Below are 13,701 nucleotides of genomic sequence, written 5' to 3'. Positions count from 1 at the left end.
AGTGACGAGGGTAGGTTATCCGGGGCGTAGTTTTTTTTTAATCGTCGGTTGTTTCTAACAAAGAAAAAGGTGTGTAAATACTTCTTTTGCAAAAACCGTCAATGTTAAAATAACGTTTCCCAAAAAATTAAACAAGAAGTGTATAATTATAAGCGAACACGCAAATGCGTAGGTAAAAGTTATCTTGTTTACCAAGGAGCACGTCTAAGAAAACTATGCAGGTTTTTCCTCTGTTGAAAGGCCAATCATCGCTGAACAAAAACGTTGGACATTAGCATTAAATTTCCCAAGAAGTAAACAGGAATTTCATAATTATATTAAAGAACTTAAATACGTGGGTAAAGGTTTCCTTGTTTACCAATCAATGGCGTTGAACATTAGCATAAACTTTCCCAAGAAGTAAACAGGAATTTCATAATTATATGAAAGAACTTAAATACGCAGGTAAAAGTTTCCTTGTTTACCAAGTAGTGCACGTCATATAAAACTCTTTCAGGTATTTCCTCTGTTGAAGGTCAATCATCGCTGACCGACCCATGATATTTTTAGTAAACGCGTCTTTTCAAATTGGTTGAGCCATCTATGACAAGCTCTTGTCTGCGGACGCGATGTGAATAACAATTGTGTTTAATAACATTATCTACATGCACGCTGACGAGGATGTCACTTAAAATTAGAACTACAGCCTTGGAGAAAAAAAATAACTGTAATAGCTAACGCGGAATTAATTTCATACAAAACCATTTTATGCCGACAAAAATTAATAGCCAACTGATTTCAGCTCTTAACTGGTTTTTATTAAATTCATTGAAAATAATAGAGAAAACCTCATTTAAAACAACAACTTAACCAGCTGAAAGCTGATTGAATATCAACTAATTTTTACTCATTGAAAATAACAGTGCAATAACAGTACCTAGGGGAAATTATTGGGGATATGCGTCCTTTTTTCTGGGGTGATAATGTGATAGTCTTGACAGAAATTCGAGGTGTTTTATTGTGAAAGCAGGTGTAACGCATCTACAGCCTTCCTCTGATGACGGGCCTAACAACCGTATAATGCAGGTAGATAATGTTTACAAATTAAACTGAACACAGGACGTATGCCTAATTACTCGGCGAGCGGGGAAAATGAATTTTCTAACGACTAGCTCGGCACGAGGACAAAATGATAGCTGATAACAAATTTGATCAAAATTTTATGACCAATTTCGTAAAAAAAAAAAAAAAAAATGAATGCTTTGCAACACTTCGTATTAAGCTTGATTGTTCTTCCCTGAAAGCTATTTGCTAAAATTTACTTCTATTGACATTTATATTACAGTCCGACCTCTATTAAGCGGCCACCTATTAAGCGGCCACCCTCCATTAAGCGGCCACTTTCCAAAGTCCCAATTATTTGTCACTAAACTGCTGTATTTGATACCTCTATTCAACGGCCACCTCTATTAAGCGGCCGCGGCCACCTTTTTGCTGTCGCAAGTGTATTATTTATATGGTTTTCTACCTCCATTAAGCGGCCAGCAAATTCTTGATTACAAATTATGGTGACAGATGATATACATCGTCCGTGAAATATCTTGAGCTAATTTTTTTCACATACTAACTGTTGATGCAAAAAGGCCTAAGAAACTTGTCAACGATGTTTTGAATATTTTTCTGTACATTATCAACGGGAAGAAATACTGTACATTTCAACTACGTACCCTCTGTGTTAGAGCTAGAACTATGCATGGGCTGGAAATGCACTTGATGTTTTGTTACAATGAATTTTGGATTTATCTTCATATCTGTTCACTTTTTAAAAGCATTTTGCTATAAAATCACGTTTACTGCCATTCCTATCAAATTTATATTGTACCTCTATTAAGCGGCCAACTTCTATTAAGCGGCCATTTTTCAAAGTCCCGAGGATGGCCGCCTAATAGAGGTCGGACTGTATCTTCCAATCTAACTTTGTGGCGGAGAAGGAACTGATTCCAATTCGGGAAAACTAAACGTTTTCTAATGCAGAGTACCGCAGCTAAACTGAGGATCCAAGAACGATCATAGGAGAATCGTTAGCAAAAGCAAAAAGACCAAAAACAGTGCTCGACTACGCGAAAAAACGCCCAAAAATGTACGAGTAAAACAAAGTAAAGAGACCATTTTCAACCATTCATCTTTTAATATTATCTTCTCTAATCTATTTACATTTGCCTCTATATTATCACGTATATTTTAATCAACTAGGTTAAAGATAATGTAGATAGTCACCCATGAAGCTACAGTTTCTTGATATTTTTGCTCTGTGTGTAGAGGCCGACCAATGTTTAGTTCACCGGACTAGAAACTCAGACTCTAAGTCAGTCTGGGTGTTCAGCTTCGTGTTAAACTCTTTGGCAAGAGATTGTTCTTTTGAACAGCATCTAATATGCAAGAGAAAAAAATTATGTACAAAACTCTATGACAGAAAAAAACTGTTTTCACTTCACAGGCCTTTGAAAGAACAGTCATTGTCGAACCAGTCGCGTTCTTTGCACTAGTGTTAGCTGCTGATGCGTTGTTCATTTTTGAGTCCTACTAAACGACGAAAACGCCGACTCAAGTTTGACGATGACCGATCAGTGAAAGATTGTTGTTACTAGCCGAGGAAAATAGGAGTTCTGTTATGATTATGCTGGACTGAGGACCAAGTGACATGTGCGGACAGGGGGAATTAAACTATGTCAACAATGTTCCATTAGGCCAAGTAAAAAAAAAATAAATGTTTCTCGTCCCCGCCCGCTTTATTTTTTTGGGGCCGCCTTCTTTTTTATTATTTGCTATTGGAAAAGTTGAAACGAAAAAAACACGAACTCAGGCCAAAATTTGAAAGCCTTGGTACGCTAGGGCCGCACTGGATAGGTCAATTATCTTGCAGGATTTTTTTTGCAAGTTTGCTTCTGGAGAATTTGACGATGGAGGAAGTAACAAATAACAACAAAAGCGCCCGCCCGCTCGCTTTTTTATAAAAATCCCGACGAGAAACATTTTTTTTACTTGGCCTTAATGGATGTTACCAGCTGTAACACATAATGTCTCCTTTGACTAGTTAACGTTTCTTTTAACGTTGGGGCTTTCTGTCAAAACATTAGTATACGCATTTGCAGCCATTCTCTGCTGACGAGCCGAAAACGATAATGCAGGTCATCCTTTCTATATAATGTGCATAGAGCTGTGTTGTTCTTTTCTCTTTTTAATTTTACAAATTGATTTGAATACAGGATGTTTGCTCAATTACTCATCGAGCGCAGGAAATGAGCATTTTCTCATAACTAGCTGAGCAGGAAGATTTTTTTCTCCTGTTGATAGCTGACCAATTTAATAAAAAATGCCCGTTACTGAAAGCTTTTTGCTGAAATATTACCGTTTGTGCAATTTATTCTCTTTCCACGCATCTGAAGTGTACCATGTTGTCCTATATTTCTGTCCTTTTTTTACAAATACTGAAAATATGGCTTGAAAAGACAAGTTCAGGACATGGGACAGTTGCAGCTACAGCAGACAGTCATCGTAATGTTCAATGCTCACCGTATTGAATGTTAAAATGTATTCCCTTATTGAACGCGCCGAGTGTCTTCATGTGTATTGATTAAAAACATGTGTTTTTTTGCTTTAATACAAAACTATCAAAATGTAAATAAAAAGAATACTGGCTGAAATTGAACTTTTTCTCGGCTTTACCTTTATGTCATCCAATGGCAAACAGTTTTAAGGGCAATATTCTGGGCATTATTCGTATCATTAAAAATTGATAAGCTATCGCTGGCCGTTTTGGCACAACATTCTTTATGTCGCAAACATTGCCTGTCTCCAAAAATTCTTTCTTCCAAAACGAAAAAGCAACTCACGCCTAAAATCAGAAGCACGTTTGCAAAATGAATCTGCTACAAAATTTTAATGTGATAAGGTACAGTGTGGACAAAGTTGTGTTGTTAAATATTTAGAATTGTATACCGCGCATTGCAATAATGTTATCATAGAAGAAAAGAAAAATGAAAGTTTTTAACTCAAACGTTTATGGTTGAAAACAATATTTCTAACCGTGCGCAGCTGGTTCATAATCTGGCTGGCATTTTTTTAACCGGTAATAAAATTGTTTCAGACCCACGCTGCCCATTCGGCTCCTTTGTCGCGGTCACGCAAGATTTGATGTTTACTAGCGATCACCCGCTTGACATGAACACTCTGCTCTCTGTTTAGTGTGAAATGTATAATTTTGTTTCATTCAAGTGTTTTACCAGGTAATTTCCCTGGTGCGTTGACTTATTTTCCGTGCCTTGACACATTCTTGCTGGGCTTGCAATTTTCGTTTCGATTCCCAAAATAAACTCAAAACAAAAATTGGAATACTGTCCAGAAAAAATGTCGTTGTTTTGCATTATTCAACACGTTCCAGGTAAATTGTACGACCGGTACTCGTTCCGAGCCAAACGCTTGAATAACACAAAATAAATATTTCACACAAACAGAGCGCAGAGTATTCGTAAATATTTTAAAATAGGTGAATGATTAGCTACATAGCTACAGGCGAGCGATCGCGTGGGTATGACCTAGTGGTAGGTTTAAATGGCTTGGACATATCCAAGTGGTCTTTGCTAAATCACACAGTCAGGTTTGCTCTATTGATATTTGCAAAAGCTCGTTGAACGACGCTAAACGGAGAAATACAATGGCATGGCCTTAGTCTACTCTTTCTTTTGACGTGAAATAGACAATACCATTCACGAACTATTCTGGGTTTATTTTATCCAACATTCAGAACAAAATAAATCTGACTGGATTTGCATAAACATACCTGCAAAGAGCTCCGACCTGGTCGGCTGGGCACACTTCCCCAGGGCACCACCCTGGCCGGCCCATTGCAACTGGACGAGCACCGCCAGACCTCGGCTCTCTCAGGGGGTGGCCCTCTTTCCAAAGGCTCGCATCCCACCAAGGAAAGCAGCTTAGCCAACAGACAGGGTTCAACACTAGAACATGCAAGAAAGAGTAAAGTAAAACACTCAGTGTACCAAATCTAGCCCCACCCCTCCCCCTTGCTTTTCAATGCCAGCCGCCAGCCAGCCACCAGCTAAAAGCTCTGTCCCTGGGCCAGGCATGGGCATAAGTCTTCACGCGTAGCCCCCTCAAGTTTTGACCAGCTTTGTAAATGTAATCACATGATTTCGAGTGCAATTTGGGATGAATAAGCACAAGTCAATTTTTCAAAGGCTAACAAAACTGCACAAGCCAGTAGGGCGAGTGTAATTTGTAGTCTTTTAAAAAATTACGAGTGCTTATTTATCGCAAACTGCACGAGAAAAATCGTGTGATTACGTATTAATAATATTTATGAAAAAAAATTGCGAGAAAATATCATGCGCAAATCTATGTATTCAAACGTGGCAAATATTATCACGCGTTCATTCAAAATAAGGTCAAAGCCCAAACAACGTACAGGTTTCTCGATGTTTTAAAAGTTTTTTTAGCCGAAAAATCTGGCTAAATAGTCAAACTAATTGTCTGATAAAAGATCCTGGGTTTTACCTCTTTCAGAGATTTTCTTCTGCTTCCTATATTTGTCGAGCTTGAACGCTTTCGACGGCCAGCCGAGTGAAGCTGTTTCCCTTTCCCTTCAACACTTCCTTGGACGAAACAATTCTCTGTCCTATACAATAGAAAGCCTATACGTTCTGTTCTCTAAGTACATGCAGTGCCTTTCGACAAGTGTTTAAGCGATGTAGTCATTACTTGTTTGAGGCTATTTGGTCCGTATTGGCCAATGTGCTTGTTTTTGAATTCGGCGTAAATAAATTCACTCAAGCAAAGCGTGAAGCTTATTCGGCTCGTAATTTCGATTTCGTCTGCAATTCCCTTCTTGAGAAACCAGTTATTCCAAAAAAAGAACCAAAAACCCGTGCGATACAATTTGGGATAATCATAACGTTTTGAAGTCAACCAATCAGACGCGAGTATTTACGGAAGCAGTATTATTAATAATTTTAATGTTTCCTTTGATTTATTTGATTGGTTTGTTTAGTTTTTACTAATTCAGCAAGACGTTTATTTGGCAACCTCCCTACTTTACATTTCATGCAAATGGCGAGTTTATAATATCAACTCAAACTTTTTCACTGGATGTCAGTTTAGTCAGATGAAGTTAACGAGAAATTCTATTTTATATATTATTCTTTTTTGGTACTCCATTTTCAACAACTCTTGGGTGTATTACAGATCTACTATACAATGGATTTATTGCTTCTAAGCAATTTTGAAGGGGAATTTGGACGATTATTGGTGACGGATATGAAAAGAACTGTTGCAGCTGATAAAGTAGCATTTGTGACTCAGGATACTCAGGATATCCTGGATACTTAGAATACCCTGGATACTCTGGATACTCTGGATACCCTTGATACCCTGGATACTCAGGATACCCTGGATACCTAGGTTACCCTGGATGATACCCTGGATACCCAGAATACCTTGGATACCCTGGATACCCTGGATACCCTGGATGATACCCTGGATACTCAGGATACCCTGGATACTATGAAATATAAATGCCGCAAATCTGAGACCAAAAGCAAAAAGCGATATTTGAATGACTCCATGACTACAGCAACGCTGATGAACCACGTGACTCCCTATGAGCAATATTATTGGTTTGCTACCGTCGCTACCTTTCACACATCTCGGGCCAATCACAGAAAACCTTACGATAGCTGCTACAGAACTGAAAAAAATAGCCTCTAAATCCAAGCCAGCCTTCGCTCGATGGCGATTGGTAGTGTTCATAATACGCTCGATTTTGAGAGGCCAACTGTGACTGTCATGGAAAACTAGAAAGGTTTATGAGCAAGTTGATACAAAATTTGTGGCTAGATGATGCGAAATAAATATTTTACAGTGTTACGAAAAGTGCCTATTGTTCAATTTTCGAGACGTTTTGACGGGCGCTGACAAGGGAAAATACTTTATGGCTCCTAACGCGTCCAGAAAATTATTTCAAATCATACCAAATCTGTTTTAGTTCTTACCTCAGTATAGTTTTTCAGTTGACAGAGTTTCAGGCAAAATTATTTTTTACGCGAAATTGAGTGGGTGCTTTTCAGGAAGACGCCCTCTTAAAATTTTTCTCCGCTTTACCTTAATGTCATCCAAGGGTAAACAGTTTTAAGGGCAATATTCTGGGCTATATTCATGTCATAAAAAATTGATAAGCCATCGCCGGCCTTTTTGGCACAAGCGATACACTTTATATATAGTGACCAAACGTAAAATTTTATAAAGAACTGACGGTTGTCTTTTCCACTTAACTTTAAAACTGTAGAATAAATGTTCTCAGGAAGTTGGTAATTAAAGAAGAATACGTAGCCGGCATCGATCGAAGGAAAAGGTAAAAAAAAAAACACAAAAAAATAAATTAACCAACTACAAGCTGATCGAGCCCTGAATTATTTATACTCAAAGAAAACGTACAGCTCGATACCTCAAAGAACTTTTTCGGAAGTCTGTAACTGTTTTGGAACAGGGTGATAAGTACCGAAATAAACATCCAAATATGGCCTCGTGTGTACTTGTCCGTACTGACAATAAATAGTAGAAAAGCATAACAATGATACCAGATAACAATGATAACAATGATACCAGATACCTCCTGATGATACTAATATCACTACCATGTTTTTAAATTTGCTGCAGCGACCGTCAGCACTGTACTTCTCGTAGATTTGTCACAGAACTGATTCCAATTCGGAAAAACTAAACGTGTTCTAATGTGGAGTACCGCAGCTAAACTGAGGATCCGAGAACGATCATAGGAGAATCGCCCGGGAGAATCGTTAGCAAAAGCAAAAATACCAAAAACAGTGCTCGACTACGCGAAATAACGACAACAATGTACGAGTAAAACAAAGTAAAGAGAACATTTTCAACCATTCATTTTTTAATATTAACTTCTTTAATCTACAGTCGAAGCTCTCGTAAGCGGACACCCTCGGGACGCGAAAAAAGTGTCCGCAACTGGAGCTGGCCGCTTACCAGAATGGTTCTCGTAAGCGGCCACTAGAGGTGTATGGGATAGATGGCCGCTTACGGGAGCTTGCCCAGCTAACATAATGCTAATATGCATGTAAGTGGTGTTTCGAAATGTAACTGGACGTGGATGTCGACAAAACAAACACTGAAATATGGTACTGTAATTACTGTAAAATCATTGTGACAAACGGTGATGTAAAGTTGATTGATAAAAACAAGATACAGAGGTTGTTTATAGGATTTTCTTTGGGGGTGTCCGCTTATGGGAGCTTAAAAACAAAGAAAAAGTCGAAGTCGTAATCTCTGAATGTGTCCGCCGCCGCTTACGGGAATGTCCGCTTACGAGAATGTAAAAATACAGAGTTTGTATGGGAGTTAAAACGGGGTTTCAAACAAGGCGGCCGTAAGTAGAGCTGTCCGCTTACGAGAGTGTCCGTTAAGAGAGCTTCGACTGTATTTTCATTTCCTTCTATATTATCATTTTGATCAACTAGGTTTAGGATAATGCAGATAGTCCTCCATGAAGCTACAGTTACAGTTTGTTGAAATTTTTGCTCTGTGTGTGGAAGCCGACTAATGTTTAGTTTCGGTGCCCTGGATCTGTTCGTAATGTTCTTAGCTGTGTCGCTGGTTTCACAGCAGCAGCCGTGTTATTTCTATCTTCGTTCATCGCCGCTTCCCTTCCAAGACAGCACAAAACCAGAGCTTGTTTAAACTCAGGAATTCTTAATGAATACACGATTGGGTTTACAAAAGAGTTGGAATAATTTAAAAAGCTGGCAATAATATTATATTTTAAAGATACAGGAACATCTAAAACGAGGATTAAAGCGCCGATAATAATCAAAGGGAGCCACGACAGCAAAGCAAGAATAGAAACAAACATCAAGGTCTTTGTTAAGCGTTTGTTCTGCAAGACTCTGTTTTCCTGGTGTGAAGCGAACCTTCCGTTTTTAAACTTTCTCCAAATGCCGACGTTGCAACTACATATGATGAATGTTAAAGCCACGCCGTATGACACCCAAACAGTGTGATAATGTTTAGATGAAATCAGGAGACTTAAACCGATTTCAAAGAGAGGAATGGTCCACACCAGGAACATAACGACGCAGTATGCTCGCACTGACAGTGTTCGATGCCTAAACGGCCAATATACGGCGTAAAATCTCTCTCCTTATATGAAGGTCGCAGAAATTAATGTAGCTGTCATGGAAACGCTGTCAACGGTAGCGAAGAAATACGCCAAAGGCGTGCTCATACTTACTGTCCATAGCTGAAAATCAGATCGGCAAACGCCATGTTGATGACTAGAAATAAACTTTTCTTACGAAGCCTCTTGTTACGTGCAAAGAGAATAATGGTGAGCAAGTTTCCCACGACAATAAACAAACCTGCCAAGATAAAAGCGCTGCACCATGCGATACCTTCTGCCTTGGAAGGAACAGTCATTGAGGATTCAGTCGCATTCTCCAGTTGCAAGCTAGTGTTAGCCACTGAAGTGTTGTTCATTTTTGAGTTTTAACTGACCGATAAAAACGTTTGCGCTTTATCGCTTCCGTTCGTTGATGTGGACCAAAGCTTCTGTGTTTGTCGGCAAGGGGAGAAGCACGTCCCAGTAAGCTATATAGTTATATTTTTCCTGTTAAAAAGGACCGTCGCTGAGCGAGCCACTTTGTGGCAACCTGCCAAAAATAGTTTAAATAAGAAAAAATAACAATGCGGTATGCTCGCTTTGATAGTGTTCTGTGCTTAAACGGCCAATATATGGCGTAAAATCTCTCGCCAGATATGAATGCTGCAGAAATTAGCGAGGCCTGCGAGAAAAAGGTATCAACGCTCATGTAGAAAATATACAAAGACATCGTCCATCCTCCCGTCCATAGATGATAATAAGTCCCGACATCGTAAATGTAAATTGGCAGAGTCACAGTTCCTAACATCAGATCAGCAAACGCCATATTGATGACTAGAAATAAACTTTTCTTACGAAGTGTCTTGTTAACTGTAAAGAGAACAATGGTGAGCAGGTTTCCTATGGAAATAAACACTGATGCCAAAATAAAAGCGCTGCACAGTGCGATGCCTTCTGCTTTGGAAGGAATGATCATTGATGAATCAGTTGCATTCTTCGCGCTAGTGTTGGCCACTGACGTGTTGTTCATTTTTGAGTTTTAACTGACCGAGGGAAACGTTTACATTTTGTGATTTCGTTGATGTAGGCCAAAGCTGCTTTGTTAAACGGCAAGGAATGAAGCACGTCCCAGTAAGTTATATAGTTTTTTTTCTGTTAAAATGGCCAATCATCGCTGAGCGAGCCACTTTGTGGCAACCTGCCAAAAATAGTTTAAATAAGAAATAAATTAAAAATCCAAATAAAAATAAGGATTTGTCGTTGCGAGTTATGTGGGGCGTAGTTTATTTATCGTCGGTTGTTTCTAGGAAGGAAAAAGGTGTGTAAATATTTTTTTTGCAAAAACCGTTAGCGTTGGCAGAAATAAACAAGTAAATGCATAGGTAAAAGTTATCTTGTTTACCAAGGAGCACGTCACAGGAAACTATGCAGGTATTTCCTATGTTGGAAGGCCAATCATCGTTGACGAACCCATAAAATCTTTAATTAACTCGTCTTTTCAAATCGGTTGAGTTGACATCTATGACATGCGGACGTGATGTGAATGAAAATTTTGTTTAATCCATTTATCTACCTGCACATTTTACAACAGAACTTCTTGAACGCTGACCAGGATGTCACTTATAAAATAAGAACAAGTTCTACAGCCATCGAGAAGAAAACTGTCTGTACTAGCTAATGTAGAATTAAGTTTAAAGCCTGATTTTCATACAAACCTGCAGAGAAAAAGTACTAGCCAACTGGTTGCAACCCTTGACTTAAATTAGAATAACTAATTTATTTTAAAAAAAACAACAACTTAACCAGCTAAAATCTGACTGACTACTAAGTAGTTTTCACTTAATGAAAATTACAGTGCGAAAAAAGAAATTTTCGTCCGTTTTTCAGGGGTAATAATGGGTTAATCTCCAGAGTTAAATGTGTGTTAGTGAGCCAGCAAAATAATTAATGTAAATTGGTAGAGACACAGTTCCAAACATCATATCAAATCCCTTGTTAACTGCAAAGAGGACAAATTGTGAGCAGGTTTCCAACTACGATTAACACAGATGCCAAGATAAAAGCGCTACACAATGCAATGCCTTCTGCCTTGGAACCAACAATCATTGTCGAAGCAGTTGCATTCTCCTCGCTGGTGTTATCTGCTAATGCTTTGTCCATTTTTTTAGTTTTTCTCAACGATAAAAACGTTGACGCTTTGTTCTTTCTGTTTTGACTAGCAGAAAGAACTGCACGTCGTAGTAAGTTATCTATTTTGGTCTCCTTCGTAAGATGGCCAATACTCGCTGACTAAGCCACCTTGACGTTAGCTGCCGAAAATACTGTTTAAATGAGAAACTAATTTATAATTACACATATAATTAAAAGAACAGGTGTTTGCTCCAGTTTTTGTTCACGAATTTACAAAAAAGTTCTTATCCTTATTAGAAGAGGGATTACCGTTGACAGTTTAAATTCAGTGACGAGGATGGGGTATCCAAGGCGTAGCTTATTTATCGTCGGTTTTGTCTTATTTTAAATAAAAAACGTTTTATTTTCCAGAAGCCGTTACTGATTTAACGCACGTTGCATAATTTTTCCCAAAAATTAAACATGGCGTTTATGATAATATGAAAGCACTTAAATGCACGAGTAAAAGTTATCTTGTTTACCAAGGAACACGTCATACAAAACGAGTCAGGTTTCACCCTGTTGGAAGGCCAAGCATCGAGATCAACATGTGAAATCTTTAAATAACGCGTATTTTCAAATTAGAGTAGATGACATCTATTATAACAAACTCTTGTCCGCGGACGCGATGTGAATAAATAGTTTCATTGTTTAATAGCATGCAAACTTACAACGGAACTCCCCACTTCTAAAATTAGAACAAGTACTAACGGCTTAGAAAGTAAACATGTATGATAAAGAAAATGTAATTGGTATTGTTTGCATGAAAATTGATTCTCTATGCCCTGCTCGTCAAAAAACGGCGTTACCTGGCTGCTTTTTGCATAGACCGTTGTTTTGCGTGCTCTGGGCATGTAGTTTAATGAAATAAATGAACAACAAGAGAAATTCATTTTAGGGCATGTAAAATTGAGCGTCATGCCCTGGGGCTTTAATTTTCAAATCTGGGATTCGGCCAATTTTTCAACAAAATTGAAACATTGCGTCGCTGCGCTAGAAACTACTTGCTTGTGTGCACGAGTTATGGTGCACGCGGGAAGTTTGGAGAGCACGAAAGAAGGACCCTTGGACCCTTGCCACTTTTAGATCTGCTGACAACCGTGCCATTTTTGACAATTTCTAAAATCTCACCGATATTAACCAGGCTTCGATCTACTAAAATGACTTCCACAATTGTGTAGGAAGTAATCATAGACTATTCTCATCTTCAGAGAAATTAAATCGACTGTTAATAACCCGGCAGCTTTAATACCAAAAATGTGCATCAAAATACATACATTGTATTAGATGTTTATCGCAAAATTAATTGTGTTTGAGTGCATGTAACATGTTACGCCGGTCAGCACTACTCGTAAATTTGTCACGAAATTGATTCAGTTTTGCAAACGGGAAACTTAGTAAACGTTTTATGCAAATACCGCAAACAATTTTAAAGATCTTTGTGCCGCGTTCCAGATGGTTTCAATAACTGTGTTTTTTGTTAGCGGTATTGAAAGCCAAACACTTCTCAGGTCGAGCAATACGACGGAAGCATCTTAAAAAACAAAAAACGGTGTTCAAATGCGCTATGACAAAAGTTATTTAGAAGAATAGCTATAAACGCCAAAAAGTAGAATCTAATTTCATTCAACTTTTATTGTTTTAACAAATTAAAAAAAACATTACTTTACTGTAATGCGATCATATATATTTATATATATACCATCCGTTGAGATGAGCCATGCCAAGAAATCCCTGGCATCTGGACAGATTTTAGGATAATGAAGATAGTCCTCCATGAAGCTACAGTTGCTTGACTCTGTGTGTAGAGGCCAACCAATGTTTAGTTCACCGGACTCGAAAAGTCAGTCTATTAGTTAGGTGTTCAGCTTTGTGTTCAACTCTTTGGCAAGAAATTATACTCTTAAAGTTTAAATAAGAACAGCATCAAATATGCATGGAAATAAAATTAATGTACAAAACTCTATGACAGAAAAAAACGTTTTCACTTCATAGGCCAGTACAAGTAACAACTGACATTATGCAATTCAGCGTTTCTCTCTTCTCTGTTGATTACAGTTTTGTATCCATAACTTCCTGTTCAAACGCCAAGTTAATGTGACTGGGATCTGTTTGTAATGTTCTAAGCTTTGTCGCCGACCTTACAGCAGTAGTCGCGTTATTTCTTCTTTCGCCACCTTCTTCTTCTATAGTCGCTCCCCTTACAAGACAGCACAAAGACAGCGCTTGTTTAAACTCAGGAATTCGTAATGCGTACACAATTGGATTTACAAAAGAGTTCGAGTAATTTACAACGTTTATCATGTAATAGAATCTTAACGGTATCGGGACATTAAGGACAAACATAAGATAATTCA

At 38.2% G+C, this 13,701-nt stretch overlaps 1 protein-coding gene and 1 pseudogene across 1 annotated transcript; both read right to left on the bottom strand.

Moving 5' to 3' along the window:
- Positions 1 to 8,297: 8,297 nt before the first annotated feature.
- On the bottom strand, positions 8,298 to 10,226 carry LOC144647895 (adenosine receptor A3-like). The gene is made up of 3 exons (XM_078507583.1): positions 9,759 to 10,226; positions 9,428 to 9,474; positions 8,298 to 9,113 (listed from the first exon to the last, which is right to left on the bottom strand). The coding sequence occupies exons 1-3, from the start codon at positions 10,203 to 10,205 to the stop codon at positions 8,624 to 8,626; spliced, it is 984 nt and encodes a 327-aa protein (XP_078363709.1). The 5' UTR covers positions 10,206 to 10,226; the 3' UTR covers positions 8,298 to 8,623.
- Positions 10,227 to 13,094: 2,868 nt separating this feature from the next.
- The window catches only part of LOC144647885 (adenosine receptor A3-like), a 1,335-nt pseudogene continuing 728 nt past the window's right edge, over positions 13,095 to 13,701 (bottom strand).

The sequence above is a fragment of the Oculina patagonica genome, chromosome 1 (assembly GCF_052425735.1).
Source record: "Oculina patagonica isolate OP01 chromosome 1, crgOcupat, whole genome shotgun sequence".
Classification (NCBI taxonomy): Eukaryota; Metazoa; Cnidaria; class Anthozoa; order Scleractinia; family Oculinidae; genus Oculina; species Oculina patagonica.
This window is presented reverse-complemented; position numbering and strand designations above follow the sequence as displayed.